The sequence below is a fragment of the Lepisma saccharinum genome, chromosome 19, assembly GCF_977018435.1.
Source record: "Lepisma saccharinum chromosome 19, izLepSacc3.1, whole genome shotgun sequence".
In the NCBI taxonomy this organism is placed as follows: domain Eukaryota; kingdom Metazoa; phylum Arthropoda; class Insecta; order Zygentoma; family Lepismatidae; genus Lepisma; species Lepisma saccharinum.
The window spans coordinates 65,606,228-65,633,862 of NC_139247.1; the positions used below are offsets into that span (position 1 = coordinate 65,606,228).

The 27,635-nt window shown below is 39.2% G+C and overlaps 1 protein-coding gene across 15 annotated transcripts in view; it reads right to left on the reverse strand.

The window, feature by feature from the left end:
- The window catches only part of SK (small conductance calcium-activated potassium channel), an 848,626-nt gene that overhangs the window by 54,245 nt on the left and 766,746 nt on the right, over nucleotides 1–27,635 (reverse strand). For 11 of the 15 annotated variants that reach the window (XM_083140994.1, XM_083140993.1, XM_083140992.1 and 8 more), the window contains one exon: nucleotides 1,899–1,979. The exons of the other annotated variants lie outside the window; for them this stretch is intronic. In XM_083140994.1, coding sequence (XP_082997120.1) covers nucleotides 1,899–1,979 — 81 coding nt within the window. The remainder of the gene's footprint in view (nucleotides 1–1,898; nucleotides 1,980–27,635) is intronic. 15 annotated transcript variants of the gene reach the window in all.

Genomic DNA, 27,635 nt, shown 5'->3' on the forward strand with positions numbered 1-27,635 from the left:
CGATTTCACGCCTTCTCTGCGCCTTGCGTGACCTTGCTCCAGAGATAACCGGGATGGAGTATATGTGTAGTGCAGGTGCATCCCAGTGTCACGGTGGTGCAAGGACATTGTGTTCAACCAATTAGACGCCGTACGCAAGTCCAGAAGTTTCAACAAATGCCTGCGTGCTGCTTTCAACGCTAATTTTATTAGTTAGCACGTACCACGTAAAGTCGAAGTGTTTACTTCGTTAACGTCGAAGAACTAAAGAAAGCCGCCGCCACAAACGTGGGTGGGGAGAAATAGCGGTCGAGTTGTTTTCGTCCAATCACACTCAACCTTCAGCCAATGGGCGCAGCTGTCATTCTGCTCGTCTACTCCACGTGGAGTCTCAGTCACATGACCGCGGATACGCTGTTGCCGTACTTTGCAACTTCAATGTGAAGACCGTGGGAAGGTGCTTGTGCGCGGAGGGACAAGGTGGCATAGAGTAGATGTGTGGCAACACTTTGCGTTGAATGTGATTGTTTCAGCTGGTTGGCGCGTCCGTGGACTTCAAAGCCAGCCAGTCGTTAACGTAGCTAGCGCGTCGACTTTACCAAGCTGTACACCGCCCCAGAACGCAGTGAAAACGGTGCAGACACCGAATACACTACGTGACACCAAATCATCAAAGTACACTAACCAGTTTTGCACTTTGTACACAACTAGACACGTGAGTGCAAATGGAATTAAAAAGTGCAGCTAACTAGACAGGGATACTAATATCAGTTACACAAACATACATACGTACATAATTATATACACACAAAAGCACTGCAGTTCTGAGGTTGGAATGTAAGCATTTGCATGGGTGTTCTTTGTGAGTGTCCCCTTCATCAATTTCATCTAATCATCACTCATTCTCATCGTCGGTATTAGTCAAAATGGGAGAAAGGCGACGCTAAATAACAAAAATATAAAAATAAAACTTCTGGCACGACACAATATAGTGATAATAAAAACTAAGAATAGTTATCTTTTTTCTCGATTATCTCACCGACCCCAATGGGTGTAAATCCTGACTGATTTATTTGGTTTATTTTACTTCCCTTTTCTGCCAGATTTGGCTAATCGCGTAGACAGTAACAAAAACACCCATTCCCAGATCGATATTCGAACCTGAGAACCCTAGCGTCATAGTACGATGTGCTAAACACTCCGGCAAAAAAATTATGTTCCGAAAAATATCGCAGTGTACGGTTAAATATTTAAGCATCGCGTTAAAGAACAAAGAAGAATTATCTGTATTGTGGATAAAGTACATCTAAGATGCTTCAGAGGATAATCACGTTGAGGGCTCGGTTCATGATTTCAAGTTATAACCGCGGCCGGATTCATCAGCATCGCCGCGATTAGCCTCAACTGTCACTAAAGAGACGTAAACCAAGAAAAATACATTTAGGAGTGGAGTCTATTCCTGGTCCGTACAGTGAAACTTCACTCACAGTTAGTAGTGGGGTTAAATTATGCATGATTAAATTTTAACTTAGTCTAAACGTTTCAATTTCATTTTGATTTGATGTGAAAATCAGTGAAACAAATTTCTAAAAACAAGAACAGGAACTGCAGATAGTATAATTACTTGAATGAACGTTAGCAGAGTTCGCTTATGATCAGAATATCTGTTGATTTGATCTTACAGCTTGTCAGCTTACCTACAACACCTGCTGCTGCGCAGAAGACTGCTGTAACTTTCTGCGCATGCGTACAAGCAACAAAAACCGTGTGGACGCAGTTTACTCTGTGACGTCGGAATTTAGACTCGCTTCTAATATGCGCACACAATGTGCGCAGTGATTTTCCGGAACTAGTCAGTTAGTTGTCTACAGGCTATTTGTTATCTTTGAATTCCAACACAACGACACCAAAAAACTCACCATGCACGGCGGGTCTTCCGTGGTATCTGCGCATGCGCACCTCAGCGTTTGCACCAGTGTTTGGTTCCCGACACGAGTAGCCTGGAGAAGAGAAAACAGAAATAGAAGCGCATTTAGTGTGACTAACAAAAGTGCAAAACTACTGTTTTGAATATGTACAGCTATGTTTCTAGCTATTATCTATCCCTTAGTGTACAACACCAACTAATAAACATATTTGTCACGCCCAATAGTAATAATAAATAAATAAAAATAAAATGACAGGCAATCTTTTCATATAAATCACGTTCATTGATGCATACATTAGTAATTTCTATTAATTCCAACGCAGCTCACAGAATAACAAAGGAAGGAGCTATACGTTACTTGAAGATTTTGTTAGGTCCCTTTATTTGTACACATTTAGTGTGTACTTTTTATTATGTACCAACAAACTAAAGGTCTTATCCCCACGAAAACCTATGATGCAAAACATTTCAATTTCTGTTCAATAAAGAGGATAATTATTCTGATTTAAATTCTACATGACTTAAATATTCATGAGAGTCTGAAGTTATATAAAGTTTAATACATTTCTTAAAAAAGCAGCGACATCTCTCACTAAAAAAGTTGTTTAAGTTCACTTTATGGTCCGATAGGGTAATTAGATCTACCGAGTAATGTGCCTCCACTTCAGATCAGGGACGGCGGTAAGAAGTGCTTGCGCACCCTTTAATTTTTTCCGCACCCTCTTCAGCACGCCTTTTTCATAAATCCGTTTTCAACCTAATGAAATGTTATATTACATTATGATATTAAAACAATGTCGTCATTTAGCATATAATTTTATATATTGAAGCGATACCACTATTACTGTATATAACAGGCCATACATTGGTTCTGAAAGAGAAATCGCATTTACTTTCCTGTAGTGGTGGCGATTCTCAATATGGCACTGCAACAAAAATTTTAGTTGTTTTAAGTAGATCATTGGACTGTGTCCGGGAAATTATTTAAGGCGAGTTGTATCGAGTCAGGTAGGTTCAGTTTGCAAAGTTCAGCACAGCAATTTTTTTCCTTTGCTCAACGTACAGATATTGAACACTCAGCAGTAGTCTCTAATATCTGTGCATCGTGAAAAAGTACAAAAAGACAACATCAACAAAATGTTAGATGTTTATGGTACAACGACCCCAAATTATGTCGTAGCAAAATATTTATTCTTTCTTTGTTTAATTTATGTACATGTTCGTTTGACCCAATGTTATTCGTTCATTGTATAACTCGGGCCAGTATGGCCAAAGAAGAGTTCTAGTGTTATCACAGGTTCAAATATGATAATTTTCTGTGCGAGGTTGGCAACTCCGCAAAAATAAGCGGGTTGGTAACGATGGGAAAATATAGGACATTCATTGTTGGTTACACTGATCAACAGCCAAAATGCGACATGAGTGATATATACAATTTCTAGTCAATATTGGTCCCCTAAATACGAAACTGTCGTTAAAAATCGCAATTGACTAATTATAATTGAGTTACAGGGCATTGTTGATTTGGAGTAGTTCCCTATATATATGGTATTGCATAGATGTAAGAAGCAAATGTTGAGTTTTTCTTTTTTTATCTTATCTTTGTTTATTTGTTGTAATGAAAGGGGGAACTGTTCAATACCAGACACAAAACCTCTTTATTCATTGTTTTGTGAGGTGTTTATTTGTGCAGACATGATTGTGGCTTTATAAAACTAGGTTGAGTGTGTGCATTTATTGAAGATCGTGTTTGTATATTACGTGGTCCCTTTATGGTAAGGTTGGCATTTAAATTGCTGAGTGATTTGGTAAAAAATGCCACGCAAATGCATTAACAATGTTAACAATTTCTGTTATGTTTGTGGTCAAATTGAGTTTTCTGGACAGCGGACAAATATAACCCCTGCTGTAAGAACAGCCTACAATCTGTATTTCGGTAAATACTGCAAATTTGGAGATGAAGATAAGACTTGGGCTCCACATTTCTGTTGTAAGACCTGCTACATGAATCGGCTGGACTGGTTGAATCACAGAAGACCATCGATGCTATTTGCTATTCCCATGATTTGGTTGGAGCCCAGTAATCATACAGACGGTTTTTTTTTTTTTGTATGGTCCCACCAATACAACGTATGTCCAATACTAAAAAGAAGACAATTGTATTTCCAAATATTCGTTCTGCTACTCGTCCTGTGGCGCATAGTAATGAACTACCTGTTCCAACACCCCCTGAATCCTATTCCGTAGACTCACAAGACGAACCGTACGATCCATAACCTTCCACATCTACAGATCCGGATTTTGCAGGTGATGTTAAACTTACAGAACAGCACAAGGTTAGCCAGAGTGAAATGAATGATTTAGTGAGAGATCTTGAACTTTCAAAAGCAAAGGCAGAGCTATTAGCCTCCAGACTTCAACAATGGAATTTTCTGGCTAGAAATGTGAAGGTGTCATTTTATGGTGACCGTCAGAAAAAGTTGGAAGAATACTTTTCTACCGAAGGAGATCTGATATACTGCAGTGATATTAATGGTTTATTGGGGGCAATGGGCATTAAGCACATCTGTGAAGAGTGGCGGTTGTTAATAGATGCATCGATATTAAGTCTAAAAGCAGTACTGCTTCATAACAGCAATCAATTGCCGTCAATCCCTATTGGTTATTCTGTGCAAAAGAAAGAATCGTATGATAGCCTAAAATTCCTCCTTCAATCAATTAAATACAACAACTACAAATAAAAAATATGTGCAGATTTGAAAGTCATTGCTATTTTAACTGGATTCCAACAAGTCTATACGAAATATTGCTATTTCCTCTGCGAATGAAATAGCAGACAGAGCTTCTCATTTCATTAAAAATGATCGGCCATTACGTCAAAGTATGGAAACTGGAAATATGAATGTACAAATTGAACCTCTCGTTGAATCTGTAAATATTATACTTCCTGCACTTCATATAAAGCTTGGACTGATGAAAAACTTTGTCAAAACGTTGGATCAAAACTCTTTGGAATTCAAATATGTACTTAAAAAATCTCCAAAAATCAGTGAACAGAAGATCAAGGAAGGAATTTGTGTGGGCCCTCAATTTCGTCAACTTCGCCAGGACGAGATCCTCGAACACCTGCTAAGTGATGTTGAGAAAGGTGCATGGAGTTCTTTCAGAGAAGCCTCAAACAATTTCTTGAGAAACAAACGTGCTGAAGACTGAAAAACTTGTAAATAATTTGTTTTCATCGTATCAAAAAATGGGTTGCAATATATCCCTTAAATTGCATTTTATACACTCTTATCTCAATTTCTTCACGAAAAGTTGTGGGGAGGTAAGTGATGAACACGGTGAGCGTTTCCACCAACAAATATCTGTAATCGAGAATCGTACCAAGGGAAATGGAGTACAGGAATGCTTGCCGACTATTGCTGGACCCTAACCAGGGATGATCCTGAACTTCACTACAAGAGAGAAGCAAAGAGGAAGCAGATTTAATCCCACGTAAGTAAAGAACAAACCATACAGTAGTATAGTAGAAAATATTTATTTTGTGATTAATGTAAAAACTTTGATTCATGCATTTACTTGGAAAAGGCAAATGGAAATGTACCCATGTTTTGTACTGTTCGAATAATACAGTTAAAGAGTAAAATTCACATGCACACCAAGCATACGTCATTCCACTACGTTTCAACATTTTGAACCCCACTTTTCGACAATACCTCGTATAATTCTTAAACCAGAAGTCGAGTGGCATTTTCATTGTCAGTTTCGTGTTCAGCATCATGGGTTGATGCAGAAAAGTGAATTTTCATCCATGTCGCAAAAAAGAAATTAAAATTTGTTGACCAGTGTTATCAGGAAAGAAACAGGACATTAAAAAGTAAGTCAAAGTTTGTGTCTTTCAAATACTTATTGGTGAGTAATCTTGTGGTTATTTGCCTGTTTTCTAATCTGCTGAAAATAGCAGCTCGAAGTTAAATGAAGGATTCGGCTTTGCAAGGCATGTGCATTGTAAGATTCTTAGTGGAACTGTCCTTTAAACGTGTTGAGTCACGAGTGCTAAGTGGTGTCTAGTTAAGTAAATTACGCTTAATAAAGTGTTAAATATAGTAACCAAGACTATTAATTAAACCCAGGAAACCCTGGGTGTAGAAGAATTCTCATACCCTAACCGGGGACGTAATAATGGAAATCAATCCAATTTCAATTTAAATAGTGGACTCAAGCCTGAACTTGGCATCAACGCCAAATGATTGTTGTATAACAACAACAATAATAGAGATATAATCGTCTCATACCCTTAGGTATCTTATTCGGAATGTAGCTCACTAATCATCATTCATCCTAGATGGTAGAGCAACATGCTGCTTATAGTGAGCTCGGTGGTAAAGAGCAAAAGGTACTGAAGCAAAAGGTACACTAAATAAAAAACTAGAAATAACCAGGAATGGCAAACAGTTAACACTTCGATTATAAAACCTTCGAACCTGAATCATACATGGTACGGGTAGGCTAATTACCTGTCTATCGTAACTCTGATGATGAAGTTGAGATGAAGTTATAGAACAAAGTGTAAGCCTGTACTCCAAGCTTGTTTGTCAGGCTAAGTCAGTAACACTGACTTTGTTCGCAGACCAAAACCGAAGAGCGCTGTTCACCCTCTACCTCTTTCCTCTATTCCTTTACCACTGGAGACTACCTCCACGCCGATTCGTCAAGTTTTGACTTCCTATATCTTGGCACCTATGAGCAGCTCTGCTACATCAGTACCCCAGGAAGTATCTTTACACTTGACTCTGCAATTTCTGATCATGCCTAAGAAGAGCAACTGGCTGGTAGAATAAATTAACGAACCTTGGTCAGATTGTAGCTTTTAGAAAATGTACAGACTTATGCTTTGTTACGCTCCGTTGCTCTGGGGAAAATTTTCCACTTTGAACAATAATAAAGATATAATCATTTGAAAAGCTCATGATGATTCAAATTCTAGGGTTGGTTTATTTATAAAAAGGAAACACATGAAATATGAGAAGGATAGGAGTAAAATGTAAACAACTGGATATATCATTTTCTTTGCCCTTAACAAAATTTTACTTCACCAAAAGAAAACCCTACTTTTACCTAAGTTTCGATCACCAAATTAACCAACACAACTAGTAATTTAATATAAAAGCATAAAATTAAATATGTAAATTTGATTTGTATAACAGAATCAACATGAGTTCGTTTTTCGAATTTCAATTTTATGATTTGTATAACAACAACAATAATAAATATATAATAATATAAGTTCCTAAAAAGATGTGAGATCTTACTATGTTCCTCCACACCCGTAGAAAAAAAATTCTGAGCGCGCCCTTGCATGCATGTTTGATGATTTCAATATTTTAAACATCGCACCCACTAAATTTTATTCTGCACCACCTCAGCACACCTAGGTGATTAATCGTGGCGCCGCCGCTGCCTGAGATCCAATCCGAAACCTCTCGCTGAGGTGGCTTTATCCCTCCCATCCTAACGGGACATAAAAACAACCAATCAACGCTAGATGAAACAAAATTTTATAATATCTTAGTAATAACAGTCAAGGGTCCCGCAGGATTTTTCTCAGGGGGGGGGGGGCAAAGTCATATAAACCTTTTATTATTATTATTGCTATTACTTTTGTTGTTGTTGTTATTATCAGTTGCTACTTCTACTCTAGTGTAGCAAACCATAAATTTCAAATTAAATTGAAAATACTTTGGCTTCGTGCACAAGTTCATACTCGAGTCTACTACGACGTCGCCTTATAGAGGTGAGTTGCCGAAATTGGACCAGTTGGTACTATTTTGCTTCTGCATCAAAAACAAGACATAGAAAAAGAACGAAATTGTAGGTATGAGAAGCACAAACTATTAGCTTTCACTTCATATATGTATTTCAAAAAAAATGCAGGAACAAATATAATAGGGTACAAAAACGAAAGTAGTGACATCGGTCCATTATAGGCAACTGGTTTCCTAACTTGGACCACAGGTTGCTTGGGTTGGACCGCTCACAAAAGGCATGTACGTATATATGTCTACGGTATCTAGACACCTGCAGCACTCACTGCACACACCATTGTGGCATTTACTCCACGTTCGCCGTTTGTAACACCACCTACCTGTGATTTTCCTTTCTTTGATACAATTTTTTGTGGACGTTTCTGGACTGTGGTGAAACCTGACTCATCCACGTTGAATATTCGGTCAGCTATAAAACCAAACAAACCATACCTTCTACTACACCCGTTCAAACCTTAGTCCCCATTATTGTATGCTGCTATAGCCATTTGCAATTCCATCTCTGTCCACAGCCCATACTTTCCCTGGTCCAATTTTGGAAACACGTGGTGGTCCAACATAGGCGATTATATCCTCTTAATAAAATATGACGGTACACGAACATACGCAACTAAACCATAGTTTTACCACATGTAGTTAGTGGTTAATGAATTGCACTTTTATAATATACTACAGTACATTTGATTACTAGTCTACACAAGAGCTTAAGATCCGAAGCACAATAATTGCAACATGAATAGTGCCAACTCACCTGTTTCAAATACTCGACTATAGGCAAAAACAAGGGCGGTCAAACTTAGGCAACGATCCAATTTCGGCAACTCTCCCCTGACCAAGGGGTCTCGAGTTCGATAAGTGGTGAAGATACATAGTGGTTTGGATCCCACTTTAAACTGTAGGTCCAGTCCCGATTAGCCTTACTGTGCATAAAGTCGACTTAAAACACCAAATCATTCAATCAATCGAGTCTACTATTTAGTTAGAAATTGGATTCGCCTTTCTTCCTTTCAATAAACATCTATCACTTTTTTGATGAATAATTCTTTGTCTTTCTGTACGTTTTCACAAAGCACAGATATGAAGCAGTCAGAGACCACTTAATCTGCTGTCCCTAATGGTACCTCTGATCCATGGTTTTACTGGTGAAGGGTACTGCAAAGTAATAATCATAACAGTTGCTGCAACTTACAAATGTTGTAAGTCACAGAAATCTCCGCAAATCTCAGGATAAGCACCCTTGATAACAGGTGTTTACCTTGATGAACTCTGTACGCTAGCAAACGTTGTGCAGTGATTTGTTGCATGAATATATGTTTATACTATACAGTCAAGTGTCAAAAGTAATGGCACAGCAGTGGCGCTAGCATCGCGTAACAGGTATATAAATAGGTAGAGCGCTATCAATGCTTGCAGTTGTACCACAGATAAAGATATACAGGGCTTCTATAACATAACTCCGGGGTTTTAAACAATGATAGCGCGCAAACGGTATTAGGTAACTGAGGTTAATTAATTACTTTGAAATCAGTAGCTCATCAAGTTTTATTCACGCCGTTTGGAGTTTATTCCAACAAAGGATGGCAACGCTGCTCAGCGTTGACCTTGAAGTGGCCAAGCCGAGCCGAACACAGTCTGTGCAGTACAGTGCAACGGCGACGCCACAACAGAAGGCGCAGAGTGTGATATTGCTTGTAGAAACTGGATCTGTTATTACTGTACAGCAGAACGTTAGACGCGAGTATGGTGGTGTTTAGCCTTCGGACAAAACCATTCGTCAATGGCTTAAGGCGTTTATTGAAACTGGAAGTGTGGATTGGAAGGAAAGGGCCTATTCCACAGCCTGCAAGAAGTCCGGATCTTACTCCCTTAGACTTTTTCCTATGGGGACATGTGATGAACATGGTTTATGCGGAGAAAATTCAAGATGTCAGCCATCTAAGGCAAAGAATTATCGCATCTGTGGCAACCATCACCCAAGACATGCTGGCCAGGACGTGGCAAGAAGTTGATTAGCGTTTGGATGGGTGCCGTGCTACAAACGGGGCACACATTGGAATTTACTATATTGTAAATAAAACTTTATAACATTACCTTCAAAAATGTGTATTTACTTTTTCCTGAGTTTCAGTTTTTAATAAAATATTTAGCTTCAATATCCCGGAGTTCTTTTATAGATACTCTGTATAAGCAGATATTCATCTAAGGCACGAAAACCGCTGCACGGACCTCCCACTGGGAATTGCCATTCGCAAACAAGTTTTGTAATAATCCGCTAAGAGGCGCTGGGGGCACCACTCTGTGGTTGTACTCTTGTGAGTGTTCTGGTAAGTCTTCTAACTCGGTTATGACTACAGTACGATCTAGGTTTCCCATTTTTATTGACGGTGAGTGTACCTGCACTACACCTAGTGACAAAAAAGTGTAGCACACTAGACTGGGCCAGTATTATCCTCTATGGGTTTTTTGTTTTGTACTATCCATTTTTCTTATGAATGCCTTTTCATTAATTTTATCTTGTCATCCATTATGCTGATCTTCGCGATTAGACAAAAGTGGCAGACAAGCGAGGAAAAGTCAAGCAAATCAATAAATCATCTCGACACTATTTCCTCTTTACTTAGCACAGCACACTACGACGCCAAGGGTCTCGGGTTTGAATCCCGGCATGGGTGTTCCTTGCGACTGTCTCTTCATCAGTTTCATCATACAAGGGTTGGATAAAAAGTAATGGCAACACTGGTATAATTGGTACTTGACTGTATTGGCAGAGGAGCACGTGTTACATTCCTTCAAAGTAATCGCCCCTCATCTCTACGACCTTCTGTCACACGTATGGAAGGCGTCGTACACCGTCAGCGCGTCCATCTCTGTCGATGTCCCGCAGTGACCGCCCTATAGCACGTATGATGGCTTCGCGCGTGTCGTAGTGCTTCCCGTCCAGTGGTTCCTTCATTTTGACAAAACGGTCGTAATCACACGGTCTCATACCGGTGAATACGGCGGATGTTCCAGTACCTCCCACTACCAGTTATGCAGGAGCGCCGTCACATTGTTCGCAGTGTGACACCTTGCATTGTCAAGCAGGATGATGGGACACCGTGCCGTCGCTTCCTTCTTAATGCTAGACGAAGGTGGTGTTGCAAGAAGGTGCAGAAGTAGGCTGCGTTGACCGCCTGCCTGAGAGACGTTGTTCTTCTTGCCTAAACATATTGTTAGGGCGCTTGCACTCTCGTCCTCTGCTTCAGAGCACTGCTGTTTTTGACTGAAAAACATACAATCGCTCCCACTCACTATACTTCCTCGTCTCACATTCCTTTATCAGCCACGAAACGCTTGTGGCGCTGTGACTCACCCCTTTCACGGGACAGCAGTGTTGCCATTACTTTTTATCCAACCCTTGTATTATCACTCATCCTAATCTTCGTGATTAGCCAAAAGTAGCAGAAGAACGAAGTAAACGAAATCAATCAAGCTCTAGAAGAAATTCTAAAAAGATGTAGTTTTACAGAATTTGGGATACCACAGCGGTTTTTCAAAAGGAGATGAATTCTAGAAAGAAAAAAGTTTTTGCTGAGGGAGGTAAAAGGCCTAGTGGTACCTTAACGATTTGCAAATACCAGAAAAAAAAGAAAGCCATTAATCACTCTTAAAGGGACCGACCATTTTTCTTGGATGCAGTAACAAATAGACACCAGACCGAGCTAATATACGAGAATCACTCGAAGCGTATCAAATTCTACTCACTTCCAGCTGAGGAACTTCGGGACCTGGAAAAGGAATACACCCCCCTATCTCTCTCCCCCTACGCCCTTGTGCACGTTTCTCAAGGATCGCTTGGAAGCAACGTGGAAGATAATGAACCGACCGTGTATAATGCGTTCAAAGAACGGTTCCTTCCTCGGAACGGGTCCAAAATAAGAACTTCTGTTTTCCTATCACGTGTGGGAATATTGGAAAAGTCCATTTCTTTAAGTCGTTTCGGATACAACGCGGACGGGGTGGTAAAATACCTACCAGTGGCAATCACCCGTTGTAAGACCTTAGTGAGGGGGTGGTTTGGTGGTGGAGGGGGCTGCTTAAGAGTCGTCAGAGCAAGGAATATCGATCACTCGCGTTTCGAGTACGTGATGAAGTGCTCCTTCATCGCATTAGCAGCGGGTCGCGTACACTTACAGGCCCTTTGAAACGCCGACGAAGTGGCAAGAGAAAATTCATTTAAGGGTCTTAACAGTGTAGAGTAATATTTCGTCCTAAGCAGCAACATAAACATTAATCGAACGTGGGAGTTATCAATTATGGAAGAATAATGTTGATTTATATCATATACATGGACGTCCCGAAGAGGGGGGGGGCACAACCCCCTGGTAAATTAATGTCCACCTAAAAGTTTATAATTAACACAAAATTTCATTTCAGTCTCAGTAATTTATGTTAATTATTATAAGTGCGTTGAAGGAACTTGATAATTTCAGACTGAAACAGTATTTTTTGAGGAAAAATATTCATCCTTTGCCCCCTAAAAAAATACCTTCCTTGCCCCTCACTGGAAAATATCCTGTGGACGTCCATGATATTTTGGATTGCGTTGGTGTTTCAAGTCCACTTATGCACAGTAAGGCTAATTGGGACTGGACCTACAGTTTAAAGTGGGATCCGAATCACTATGTGCCTCCACCGGTCATCGAACCCGGGACCTCTTGATTACAAGGCGACGACGCTACCACTTACCACTGCGGCATCGGTGAGGCCGGACGTTCATGATCTTATGTCGGTATATAAAAATGGATGTGTGTGTGTGTGTGTGTGTGGGTGTGTATATTTGTTTGTTCCGGCATAACTCTCGAACGCCTGGAACAATTTCAACTAAATTTGGTACACGTATCACTTGCAATCTGGAAATAAATACTGTGGGGGTAAGACACCCCTGGCACCCCTAGGGATGGGGTGGGAAGGGGTGAGATAAGGAATCCAACCACGTTCCAGATGAAAGGAAATGTTTATCTAAATCGCCTGTCAGGTGAAACAACAGTTGACAGGAGAAGACCACCTGCTGGAACACCTGGAAAAGAATGTTCCAGATAAACATCTTTCTAATAATCTTGTCTGGAGGGGAGTGATTTTTGTGTGTGTGTTTTCTACCTTATTTCATTTGTATTTGGTACAGAGTCTGAAGAAGACCTTGCTAGAAGGTTGAAAAGTAACATTTAGTTTATGTTTTAAAATAAAATAAATTCTGTCTTGGTCAGCATATTGAGTTCTTGGTTAAACTGTGAAAGTTTGTCCATACTGCACGGTAACGTCATCTACATGTCGAATGTACATCTAAAAATACAGAATCAATGTTATCATGTGCCAATTCATAAACCTGTACCTGTAACATCGCTTCACAACAATGATCGTGACACAGCTGCAGTAATCTACATATTCCCGTGTAAACTGTAGAGTGTAAACGAGTGTAAAGTGCTTGTTTCTGCTGAAAGACCGTTGCATCTGTAAACGCAGGTCGAATTAAACTTCACGCCCAGTGCCCTAAAACCGCACAGAATCGGAAAGAGCTAATTGCGATTAAATAAAGTGGCAAATTATGCTACGGCAGAGAGTGTTAATGTGGCTACCCCATCTCTAAGCACGTAAGAACCGCACATGCCTTCTGAATATAAATAGCGACCCAATCACCAATGAAGTGATATAATGGAACATGCGATGGGAATAAAATGGAGTGTAAATACTGCACACAAACACGCGGAATGAATGCTCACTGAATTATGACCACAAACAGCATCGGGTTTTCTAAGAGGAAAGTATATATATTTAGGTCGGGTCCAGGGGGTTCGGACCCCACAAGGAACTTACAAAGGACTTAAATTAAATAATGAAATTATACTTGTTTAGCATTTGTTGTATAATCGAGGTTATTACTGGAAAGCAAAAATTACATTGGGATCATGCGGCTTTGAATGACAGTACTAAAGATGTATGCACGCTACTACTGATAACAAATGCATAAAATATTAATCAAGGAACTTTACTTTCATCCTAACATCCTCTTTTGTCATTTAATAAATATTCAATTCTTTATCTTTATGGCATTAATTTCCTTGCCAGGACAGTTGATTTTATGAAAAGTTTAGCGATCTTAACTACACGCGCTGTTATATCTCTATTCTTATACAGTCTACATTATCTCGTATTCATGTAATAATAACAAGAAAATATTAAGAATAGACCTAAAATTATACTAAAGTAATAACTAATAACAAATGTTTTCTTTACAGTTGAAAAAATACGTCACAAAGTATTTGCTCATAACCAGTGATGTGCCGTAGACTATAAGTTTACGTCTACGTGCGTTGCCTACACGTAATCTACGCGTAGATTACATAGAGTACGTAGACAATTTAAAGTGCATTAAAATTAATTTTCAAGGGTTTCATGAAAGGAAAGTGACATTTTCATCTATATTGGTTCCTAACAAAATGAAAATAATCCTACTTACAACAAAATGTCTCTTCTCTTCTATCAACTATGGAAGAAGATAAATAGTATGCAAGAAAGACAACAGATGGCAGTCGTGAGGCAAGAGTGGTCTTTTCCTCATAAAACACTAGAATATTTCCTATGTTAGGTTTTTCCTAGGTGAGAAATTGTTCGAATTTTGAAGAAAGAGTATGAAAAGTTTTTCTTACACATCAGCAACTGATACGCAGTATAATTTTGTTTTATTTTCATGACGCCCTTTCCTAAGTTATCACCTTTTGCCATGTTGTTTACATACATTACGTAATCTACGTGTATATAATAGTCTACGTGTAGAACGTAGACTATCGTTGTTTACGCGTAGACGCACATTACTGCTCGTAACAAATGTAGATATATAGAAAATATTATGTAATTGAGCTTCGCTTTTTAATTGTTTAATCTCAGAAAATTGTTTACTTTGTTACTCGTTCTCAGTAAAATGTAATCGCTTTACAGTTGTTAATTTGTGTGTATATGTATATGTATGTATGTATGTATATATATATATATATATATATATATATATATATATATATATATATATATATATGTGTGTGTGTGTGGGGGGGGGGTACATATCTGTATACATGTACATATAATATATGTGTGTGTTGTGTTTTAAGTCCACTTTATGCACAAATATGCTCAGTACTGGAACCAGAGTTTAAATTGGGATCCGAAGCACTTTGTTCCTCCACTGGGCATCTAACCAGGACCCTTAGATTACAAAGCGACGACGTTACCACTACGCCACTAGGAACGCAACAGACACATGCAATTGTAATTAATAACATATTAATGCATTGTAAGTTCTTCTAATTTGTCGTTATTTTTGATACTATGAAACAAACCAGCCATCCATCAAAGGGTGAATGTCTGACCGCTCTTGACCCGTGAATGTGGTAGCCACTGTGGCATGATAAACAGGCTATATTAACAGATCTGGCCGGAGGAAGGGTGTTAGAAGGATAAAAGAAATACTAAAAACACATGCGGCCTGATAATTAATCTGGACTTTCCAAAACAACTGTTTACTCTAGAACCCGGAGAGACGAGTCGAACGTGGAGCTGTCGATATACGAAACCGCCCGACTTCCAGATCAACACCAGAGACTTTTCAATTAACATCCATTCAGATGAGGAAAAACAACCTTTCTGGAAAAAAAATCCATCGTTCCCATTTCCGGTGATAATTACGTAAGCACGTTCCTGTTCGGTACCTCCTCTGATTGGCTGAATTTATGTTTGCCTCATGACTTTTCAATCTGCTTGTTTGTTTGGAGGTTTTATTGATTCGATCCTCGTTTAAGCCTGCTCTCAATCTCCGATTGCATGAAGACGTCACCATTTGGGATTTTCCATGAACGTACTCGGTGCGCAGTTGTGGGATACAAGGGGGTTCTGCTCCCTACATTGAATTTGATAGAAAATTTAATAATATAATAGAAAATCAAGGATGACCATACAAGAAAAAATAAACACACTTCGTCAGTTTAGGGTGAATTTAGAATACATTTAGGAGGGAAATTGTTACCCTTGTCCTTCAAGCTAGATTCTGTTATTCAGTATTCGAATTCAAGACGATGGAAGTCTTTGTTTCTTAGTCTCCACATACCCTCGGAGAATACATGTAGTATCGTTTTGTATTATTATTAGTAATACATTTCTGTATTCGAACTTGCATGTGTCGACATCGGTGGCGGAGTGGTTAGCACATCAAGCCGACGACGATGAACTAAAACCAAGCTGAGTGCAGGAAATTACCTGTCTGTGCATAAACTTGACCTAAACTTCAAATTGGTTCAATAGCGTAGAATCAGTGGCGGCGATTGGGTTCCAAATCTAGGGAGGGGCAAGATTCCAAAACTGGGGAGGGGGGGAAGGACAGTTTACTTTCTCTTGGTAGATAAGATTTAACATATTGTGCCCCTCGCCCCGCGTAGAGTAGTATTAAACTTGATATCACAAATAAATCAGACTGCAGTGGCTACACGTTTGCAATAAATGTAGTGTGTTACTGTACAATATAGAGGGAAGTGGTGAATGGAATATTAAACTTGAAACTTCATTTCAGATAATGTTCCGCGTCCGAGCTTACGTCATTAGCCAACATGGCGCCGAACATGCAGCAGCCAAGTTACAGTTGCAGCATATAAATTCTATGACAGAATTATCGTGAGACTGGCGAGACGTGATTTTAACGTAACATTGTTGCCGTCGACTGCTTACATTAAATTGTTCTTTAGTTAAAATTCATTGGTATTCACACGGCCCTCACGATCATTCTGGTACGCAATTGCCTACGCTACGCTGCAACTGCAACTTGCTGCCGCATGCTCAGCGCCATCGTGGCTAGTGACGTAAGCTCGGGCACGTGACATTATCTGAAATCAAGAAATGAAGTTTCAAGTTTAATATTCCATTCACCATTTCCGTCTACACTGTACAGTAACACGCTACATTTATTTCAAACGTGTAGCCATATTTCTGACTCACCCTGTATATTAAATTCGAGTAGGGGAAGGTCTCATAAATCGTACCGGCATGTAAATTGTACCACTCGCATATCTGGCGACCTATCCAAGCAGTGGCGCTGCCTATTGGAAGGATTGTGTATTAGAAGAAGTTGAGCAGCTCTCGTGAAGACGGGTCAGTTAGAAGCAGTATTGCCTTGGAAGCAGCAGCTTGCTCAATTTTGTGGTCCACGAAGTAAATAATTCCTCGAATATCTAACCGTCTACACACGCACAGGGAAGTCGGAATCCAGTCTCATGTCAAATATAGCTAAATAACTTAACGTATGTTAATATTAAGGGCAGGGTTGTTTGAAATGGCTTTACTTCGTTGTAAAATGTGCCTGTGCTGGAAAGAAAATGGCCGTGTCGTTTAAATTGTAACACTAGCTTTCTTCTAATTTGTACCGGTACATTTTAAAGAAATTTTTTAAAAATAATTAGGGAGGGACATTTATACAAGTTTAATCAGCAGAATAGTACAGAAGGAATTCCGTAATTCTAATTATTAACAAGAATAATTATTTTTAATCTAGTAATAATACTGATTATTAGTATTCTTCTTGTTCTTATTATTATTTTTCGTATTATTCTTCTTCTTATTATTATTATTTACCGTTGTAGATGGCGAAACCGAGGAAATATGGTTTGTGGTCGAAGAAGATATGATGAGAGCACTAGATGCCTTCCGAAATGGTGATGCTGGTATTAATGAAATATGCAGAATTTACGGCGTCCCGAAGCCCACATTGAAGAGGAGGTTGGAAAACAAAAACCAGAAAGCCTGCGAAGATATAAAGAGTTTTGGACATGGCACCGACCTCCCTAGTGAACTGGAGGATGAGCTGGTAAGTTACGTTCTTCAGATGGAATCCCATATGTTTGGATGCTCTCGACAAGATTTTGAGAAGTGATTTATCTGAAGCCAATGGTATCCAACATAGGTTCCAAAACGGGAAAGCTGGAAAACAGTGGTACTACAGTTTCATGTCTCTCGGACAACTGCAAACCTTCACGGGGTAGTGCAATGAAATCACTAACATTGCCAGAAGCTGACAACTCGACTAGCTGGTATTGCAAAATCTGTGACGCAAACAAGGATCAAATGTTTGAAGTGTAGTGTCTGGTTTCATACAAGGTGTGCGAGAGTAAGTCCAAAGAAGAAAGTATTTTACTGTCATAAATGTGGACCAAAATAACCTGGACCGATGGTTACATAAACTTAACAATTTGTTCTTGTCAAGTAATTTTCTTTTCTTTTTACAATATATTAATATGTAACAAGCATTTATTGCATTCTATGTCGTAAATAAAGTCCCATTACTGAATCACACTTAACGGCCCTGCATGTTATTAATGGTACGATTTATAAGACCGGTGGTACATAAATTGTACCACTTTGCATCTTCACACTTTTTCCGTCACAGCCTTTGAACCCAAAACATATTAATTGTTTACAATTTATATATACATGCCTACATGACCGGGCTACTGTATTGTATTATTGCATTTTGTTAAGCTGCTACAGTCTCCATGAAAATCTGAAAGTGGTACAATTTATTAGACCTTACATTAACTTTAGCGCCTGTCCCACGTCTTCTACCAGCAAAGTTCACACAGCAAAATAACTCAATAGGGCACCTGTACGAAACGTCAAGCTTCTTTTTAAACATAAAACTGCTTTTGACAGATTTTTAATCCCATGGGTGTTCCAAGTTTCCATGTACACTTTGAGAATTCTGTGAAAAACCTTTTTTGTTAGGAAGTTTCCAAAGATGTTCTTTTTTTTTCTTACGTAGCTTGATTTTATCCATCATGACGGCGATGGAGCTTGGACGTCAATGGTTTGCCTTCCGGATTTACACGTTCTTATGGCTTCGGATGGAGCAAGCGCTAACGATATGCACACACAGAGGCTGAGAAGGTGTAAGAGCAGATCCTTGTTTTGTGTGCAAATCGTTTCGCCGCCCTTTACAAAGGATCTTCGGCCTGATCACGCGAGCTTTGAACGTGCTTTGCCGTCTTAAATTTAATACAATGAGACTGGTTCGAAGTTTCGCATGATCAAACAGAACTCGTAGGAATAATCTTACGTTTCTCCTGATTGTAATCATTTTCTTATGCCTCGGGGCGAGTTTTCACTGGGGTCAAGTTCTTTCATCTTCCCCTGTCTCTCCGCACCTCTCTCACTTCTTCATTCCGCTCCCTTGCACTTGTTTCTACTCCTTCCTCTGTTTTCCAGCTGCTTTATCTTCTTTCTGTTCTCTCCATTTCTTCATTCCACCATCTCTATCATTCTTTCTAACTTTCCATATGCTTCTCTTTATTTTCTTTTACCTCTCTTTTTCTTATTTCCATTTCCTATCTTCCCATTCTTCTTTTTCATTTCTATTCTCTCTCTCTCTCTTTGTTTCCATGGTTAAAAGAGCTGGCTGTAGGTTGAAATTTGTCAGTCTAATTATAGTAAGTGCTGCTGTTAAGATTATATTCCTTTGTGTTTTCTTATTTCCCTCCCCTTCTTTCCATTCTTCTCTTTCTCTTCTATTTTCTCTCTTTCTTGCCTCCTCTGTCTCCTTCCCTTTCTATCTTTCTGTTCTTCTCTTTATTTTCTATTTTCTCTTTCTTTCCTTTTTTCAATTTCTATCTTTCCAATTCTTCTTTCTTCCTTTCACTGTCGCTTTTCTTTCTCTTTCTAATTTTTTCTTTTGCTTCTTCTTTCTTTCTCTCTTGCTTCCTTTATTTTCTTACTTCCCTTTCTGCCTTTCCATTTTCTTCTCTTGATATTCTTCTTTCTTGGTTCCTCTTTTTCCGATTTCCCTTCCTATGCTTCCACATTCTTTTCTTTCTTTTCCTCTCCATTGTCTCTTTCCTTCATTCACCTTTCTGCCTTTTATATCTTACTCTGTCTCTCCCTTCTTTTCTTCTGCCTTTCTATCATTTCCTCTCTCTTACTGTGTAAGGTTTGAATTGTGCTTTAAGGTGCTTAAAAAACCGATTGGGCTGTTTTTCTAGGCAATCCATAAACAACCATTATTTGCTTCCTTGCCAGTCTTTTGTTCCTCATTTTCAAACTTCATGTTGGGCCAACACGACAGACAATCCTTATAACATTAACATTAACGCCTTATAATCAAGGGGAGCAACTTTCCCAAGCTATCCATTTCAGTTTTTACTTCCTAGTTCTTGCTACCCGCCACATTTTCCCTCCCCATTGCATAATTGGATCGGCGCTTGGGTTGGAAATAGATTTCCACCATATCCAATTAACTCTACAGGCTCTAAATTGCATCTGGTTACTTTATCAGTAACCAAATGCAACGTAACAGCTCCTCACTTCCCACTATATCTGGTTATGCAAGTAAATGAATGGTTTGATTGCGCCGTTCCTAGCTTGTGCTCTATTCTCCCACTTAATAGGTTATTAGGTACCATCTGTTTACAGTCGCAAGCAGTGGCGGACTGGTGGTAAAAAGCAATTAGAGGATGATGTATTTCTTATCTGAATGAATCCATGCAGTCTGTGGCAGCGATTGGGTTCCAAAACTGGATGGACAAAATGCAAAACCCCCCGGAGAGGGGCGGGGGGGCAAGGACAGTTTACTATCTCTTGGTCCATAAGGTTTAGCCTAGTGCAGGGGCAAACGTGGCAAAAGGGCCTCCCCGATAGCACAGTGGTAGCGTCATCGCCTTGTAATCAAGGGGTCTTCGGATTCGATTCTCGGTGGAGGCACCGATTATCCGTACTGTGCTTAAAGTGGACTTAATCAATCAATTAATCAAAAGTACCAAAAGTGTGGGAGAAGCTTCCTCCCACAATCGCCGCCACTGCACTCAGTTACTTGTTATGTTCAAGTATAGGCAGCACCAGAATTTTCAGTGTGTTGGGGGTAAAGTAAAAATACCCCGTCCATTGCAACTGGTTCGATAGCCTGTGGAGGTCCTTACTCGTTCGAAACCCACTTTAATCTGTAGGTCCAGTCCCGTTGAGCCTATGTGAGCATAAAGTTGGCTTAAACAAAACTCAAATAAACAAGTTCATCAAATAACAACTGACTGCTTTAAGTAATAGCGATTTTCTAAACAATGAATGTAATTTGTTATATTTTTTTAAATATAGCTACACCGTGGTCCAAAACGATTATCGAGATTTCAAGTCCTCTTTCCGATTCTACAATACAAAATGGGGGTTTCTATTTAGAATTAACAGTTGCCCCCGCCCCACTCCCAGGGGGCGGGGGTGGGGAATAAGTGTGACATCATTGAATAGCTTTCTTTCACTTATTCAACACGTATTTTTTTCGTTTTCCGATTCGATGTGTATTTCTCACGATATGTGACCGTTTTCATGTTTATTCCACAAATGTGAAAAAGGCCACTTCAATGAGAATTAGTGTGTATCATTCAAAGATCTCAGTGTAAGGAAATTTTTAACATTCCCACCCTGAAAATCTTCCAATAATATCTGTAAAAGACCCTACATGACATACCTTTCAACAATGCTTGGTTCATTCCTACAAAAATCACCATGTTTGTATTCCCAAACAGTTTCTTTCACCAGAACAAATCACAAACTCAGCAGTCAGTAATCCAAACACACAAATCTCAATTACTCTCCTATTTCTTTTAAAAAATAAAACCCACAAGGGTCTCTTAATAGTGTTTACCGAATCGTGGCCTAGGAGATGGGGGTATTTTTTTGACTGAAGGATAGCGGCTAAATGGTTACCATGGCGACCACAAGATGAAACGATTTGTGCTCGAAAGTGCATGGTGGTCACTCGTCGTTGCCATGGTAACTTTTCGTGATAGGAATTATGGGACAAGAGATTGATGGAAAAGAGAAGCGCTGGGAGGTGGGGGTGTAAAGTTCTATATAAAGCCGGTCACTTCATCCCTTTTTGTGAGTAATAATCTCCATACTAGGGGAGATTGCCTTACGTCGAAGGTTATCGAGGGGATTGTATGGTGGTCGTGAAATATTCTGAATTTTAAGACGACCGTTGTAACCAAACCATATCGATCGTTACATAACAGCCCAAAATTTATGTGCGCTCTTTAACATGACTCTTATACACATAGCGTACTGAGACTAAAACTTGTGTATCCCTAACCTTTACTCGGCCAATAGGCCACATGTGACCCATAGAAAATATAGGCGTAGTCGGCCAATGGGTCGCTGGTGACCCATCGTGCTGATTAAAAAGTTCGGTACTAATCTGATATTCCCCGGACAGATTTCTTCATTTTTACAGAAGAAACTACTTTCGGTAATAAGTTCCTGTAGCATTGTCTAACATCTGGAAGGTGTTTTGTGTGACGTGGGAATGTTTCATAGCGGAAATTCAACCATTGACGCATAGCCCCACGAATCATTTCCGGTAAGGTTAGGTTAGGTAGGGTCACGTGTAGGTTACAATAGTTAAAAATTGGTTTAAAAAATATGCGTAGGCCCCACACACCATTCTCGCATAGCCCCACGAAACATTGACACATAGCCCAGCAAACCATTTGCGGAAACGTACGTTCTTCAGTTACAAAAACACTTTTTTTTAAAAAAAAAATTGCAATTACTTTGATCAAAAAAACGTGAATACACGTTAAAGAATGTTGCGCGAAGCAGATACGTAAGTACAAATGTCAAAAATTGACAAAACGAAGAAGTTACAGGTGTCCGGTGAATATCAGATTTTTACCAAAAGTTCATGTGCTTTTAGCACCTTCATACTTGTATGTGAGGTTGTAAACGCTGACAGATGTTCAGATAAAACTTTGAAATGTCATGTGGAAGAAAACCCACCCACCAAGTACCCCCCCCCCCCCGGATCCAAAGTTACGTATGGAAGCTGGCGCGAATTTTAAATTTGTACACTTATTTGACAAAAAAATGTTATAACTCGTAGACTATTTGACCAATCTACTTCGGGTAACTTTTGTGTTGCAGCTAAAACATCAGGGCATGCAACCGTGCAGGAATTAAAACGCCAAAGGCAATAAGAGGGGTTGGATGGGCAGCGGCCCCCAACTTTCAATGAAAGAAAAATAGGGAGTTTGCTCCTCTATCCCCGCTATTTTGGGAAGGAGAGGTAAACTTTAGCCTTATTTTCAAAGAATGGTCCTTTCTCAACCGAATAAAAGTCATTTCATAGTCGCCTATTATACAAGTACATTTCTGCATGAAAATGATTGATTAATCGATTTGGTGTTTTAAGTCCACTTTATGCACAGTAAGGCTAATCGGGACTGGACCTACAGTGGGATCCGAACCACCATGTGCTTCCACCGGGTATCGACAAGAAACTCGACTACGCTAAACTACATTACTACAATTTTGCCGGTGATGTGAATCGAACCTACGACAGACTTCTAATTTTACTACAAGCCTGTGCGATAATCAACTGCCGCTACACGGACACGTTTTCGAACAGCACAATGCCCAAATGTACGAACTGTAGATAATGAAGAAGATAACATTCAATGAAATAAAATATATGTTGGTTGATTGATTTGGTGTTCTATGTCAACTTTATGCGCAGTAAGGCTAATCGGGACTGGACCTACAGTATAAAGTGGGATCCGAACCACTATGTGCCTCCACCGGGTATCTAACCCGGGACCCCTTGATTACAAGGCGACGAAGCTACCACTGCGCCATCGGGGAGGACCCTTCTGCATGAAAATAGTTCCAAATTTACTGTCATGACTTGTAGGCATATATCAAATTGAAGCATAGTTTGTCAACAAGTTTTAAATATCTTGCTTGTTCATTCTCTTTATATATTCAATAATCTACTTTTAGTTAGTTCACTACTACAAAAATGTTGATTTTTCCAGAAAAACAGTAAATTTCCCTGACATTTCCATGACTTTTCCAGGATTTCCAGGTTTTGCAGACTGATATCATCACACAAAGGGTTTCCAAATTATTTCTTACCAAAAAAAATCATGTAAAGAATTTTGAATTTTTGGAGAATAAAAGAGAATTGTAAAATATTGCAAAAGTCCCGTAACTATGTGAATGCACAAACAACTATGGCGTCGTCTTTGATACATGTAAACAAATTTACTGTATAAAGAGGAAATTCTGTATTCTCGGTGGACGGTGTACCGACAGAACGTACCAGCGACAGAACGTACCACTAGGGTTTTCGCGACGAAACGTACCACTCAGATAAACACCTACCTTCAAAATATTTACTCCGCGACAAAACGTACCACTTCAAGGAAAACGCTTGAACATGTCAGTCATTCCAATACGGTGCGCTATCTGCCACCCGTTTGTGGAGTCCGAATGATGCTCAGTTAGATGTGAAGAAGCGTATGCAAGATGCGAAGAAAAGGGTTCGAGAGGAAGACACAAGATTTGCAACGATACTCTAGGCAACCTACACGACAAAGGTGAAGTTAGGTTAGGTTAGGTTAGGTGATTTTCGAATGTTTAGAGAATCAAAGGTAGCAGCATTACCGCAAACTAAAATCTTAGCTGATGCCGGCTACGGAGGAATGCAAAAGATACACAAAAATGTGTATCTGTTCAGCGGAGCGGCAGAAAATGCTTGAACAAGCAAAATTGTTAGAATAAAACTGGCTAAATACGGTATAATGCGGTTGATTTTTTAACAATTTGCACAATTTGAGGCGTAAAAAGGATCATTTGAAGTCCTTTCACTTATCTCTCAAGCATTTTCTCCCGCTCCTGAACGGATACAAAAATGTTGAATTACCACATAGAAGATCAAAAAAGAAGCCTTTATCAAAGGAGAAAAAAAGCAGAGAATAGAGCTCTTTCTAGCCAAAGGGTGATAGTTGAAAACGTAATTGGCTTATTGAAAAGGTTTAAAATCATCTCTGACAGATATAGAAATAGACGAAAACGTTTTGGTTTAAGATTTATTTTGATTGCTTCTGTTCACAATTTTGAGCTCCTTAGGTTCGTTTAGGATAGGCTAGGCTAGGTTAGGTTAGGTTAGACTAGGCTAGGTTAGGTTAGAACTGACATAACTAAAATAAAGATCGAAAAAAGACGAAAAGATAAAAGAAAAGAAAAAAATGTGGACGATAGCTTAACCACAGCTGATTTTAAACACGCCAAAATAGCTATATATCCATTATATAGTAATTTTGCCAGTCCAAAGCCTGGATAAAGTATGATGGAAATCAGCAAAACTAGAGAACATTTCGGTAAATGATTTTTGTTGCCGTCCCATTAAGTGGTACGTTTTGTCGCATCGCAAATATTTTAAGACTCATTAGAAGACCCTTCGCAGGTAGCCGGTCAGGTGGTAGGTACGTTTTGTCGCTGGTACGTTTTGTCGGTGGTACGTTCGGTCGCGTATTCTCGATGGACACTCTTCTGGTTGCCGTAACGCTGGTGATTCAGGGGATCTCTGGGAAGTACCTTAGTCTTTAGTCTTTGGAGTGAAATTGGTGGAGAACAAAGCGGGTACCTCAAAACCAGAAGCATCATCTAAAAGATAGGGTTTTAAACTGCAATATATACGTAGTTTGGGTTTCAGCTATATCTGGTGAAAAGTATGTTTATAGTTTATGTATGCCACCGAGACCTTAAACAAAGTTTTAAAGAAGACAAATTAATATTATTTTATTCCAAGTAAATGTAGCAAATCGTACAAGACAGACCACACAGGGGCTTGGCCCTACTAAAACCCCTTGATGTCTTCTAAGAAGTCTGATAAAGGGACTAAACTATAGCCCTAAAAGCAGAAGGTGTGTGTCAAACTATTGCTAAGTTAAACCACTAAAAGCACAATAGTCAAGGAGCTGTTGTTTGTTAGACATGCAGATTTCTCACTCTCATTTGAACAGCCTCTTGTATGAGACACAATGATTGTGCAATGTTTTGTGCCTATTTCGAGATTTTCAATATCTGACGTGAGATAGCTTACTTACGCATACTGACGAAAGCAAAGAAAATGTTAAGGGTATTAGCGATGTAGGTGATGAATACAGCCTGTTTTAAGTGCACTTTATGCTCAGTTAGGTTATGTATTTTAATAAATTATGATTCTGTGACTGTCATCCTTTTTATAACATTCACAATTAAGTTAATGATAAAAATCTTTGATAAGAAGAAAGACATTTCATTATCACTGTTACTGTTCTAATTATGTATTATGGGATATAGTGTAATATACCAATTCGTAAATAGATTTCTGTAGTTTCTTTCTTAAAACAAATAATATATTTGTACTAGTTGCTAATTCAAAATTTAGAACAGCAACAATTCATAGTATGGAAGCTATGTAGTCAAATTTATTGCTACAATAAGATCACAATTCAGTCATTTCTATGCCAAAATCATAATCGTTTTATTTTTAAAGTTGGTGAGAGTAGTGTTAGATTATTTTCAAGCACTGGCAAACGCTTATTCTTCAACTTGAGGCCCAAATAGATAAGGAATGGAAATCGTTAGAGTGCAATTAATTCAAGCGTCACAAAAATCGGGTCTTACTTACCGCACAAGACTCTGGCAACCTTCGTGTTCTGACGTCAGCGGGGAGTGCCTTCATTGTTAGGTTAAGTTTAATTCTCTTGACATAAATTCCAAAGGTATCATTTATGCTAAGAGAACTAAACAACAACGAAGACACTCCGCGCTGACGTCAAACACGAAGGTTGCTAGAGTCTTGTGCGATAAGTGAGACTCCCACTAAATCAACAGCAACCACATTTTCCCCATTGTTATCCTCACATCCTTGACGCTCCAACAATCAATATCCAACATTCAACAATGGCAATGAGGCGTTGCAGGAATTTCAATTTGATATCAATGTATGCTAACCCGGAAACGTGTGACAGAAATCCGGTTGATATAGACTGCTGACGACGGTGCAATGTTATTGAAAGGAGTGCGATAAGAAACCAGCTCCTTCAGCTTATAGGAAAGCGCGAATCTGCAGGAAAGATTGCTTCGGGGGAACTGAGTAAGGAAGATATCGCTTCGGAAGAAGAACTGGAGCGAGAAAATGATCTTGCAAGTTTTTTGGAAAGTGGTGAGCAAAATCATAGGAATATTATGCTTATTTCCTATCGAGCTGAAGAGATAAGCAAGAGATTTATCACAATCAGGCTTCAATTCCCAAACGTCTCTCCGGGTGGAAATTATAGGCGATTAACACGAATATAACTTAACGTGCAAAGTCACTAGTACCTCAAGATAGCGTTGCTTTCTAGCGAAATGCTCTTGTAATCTCTACCATGGTTGATTACATCCACGATAAAGGTTTTATTCAACGCTTCAAGCTTATTTTAACGTCGTTTTTCTGCCTCTCTAGAATAAATGCAACGATGAGGATGAATTGTTGAAATAAATGATGGAACAAGAGGAATGAATGTTTAGTAGCACGTTATGCTGGCTTATTCTCACACCGTAACCGGTTGACCTGGTCAAAGAATTTATATATTTATGACGCTGCGTTATCTCCGAAATCATTCTGAGTTGCCCTTTCCAAGGACACCCAAATCGCAGACTAACGTGGCTCTGGCGTCTGGACGCAAACCAGTATAATTCCCTACAGGCAGTAGCAACGATTGGGTGCCTAAACTGGGGGGCAAGGACAGCTTACTTTCTCTTGATAGACAAGGCTTAGCATTAAGAGGTCATAGTGTGTGGGCTAAAAGTTGGGGGAAACTGCTTTTCTAATCGCCGCCACTGCTTGTAGTAATTGGGGTGTGTTGTTTATACTCGTATATTGGGTTGATGCACAAGTTCCTAGCGTTTTTTCACCGTGGTAAAAGTATTTTTATTTTATACTAATTTGAGATGAACAAAAGACATAAATTAATTAGTAATATATTCTCCGCCCAATGCTAGGGCAGTTTTTCAATTCAACGCCTGAAGAAGTCAGCTAATTC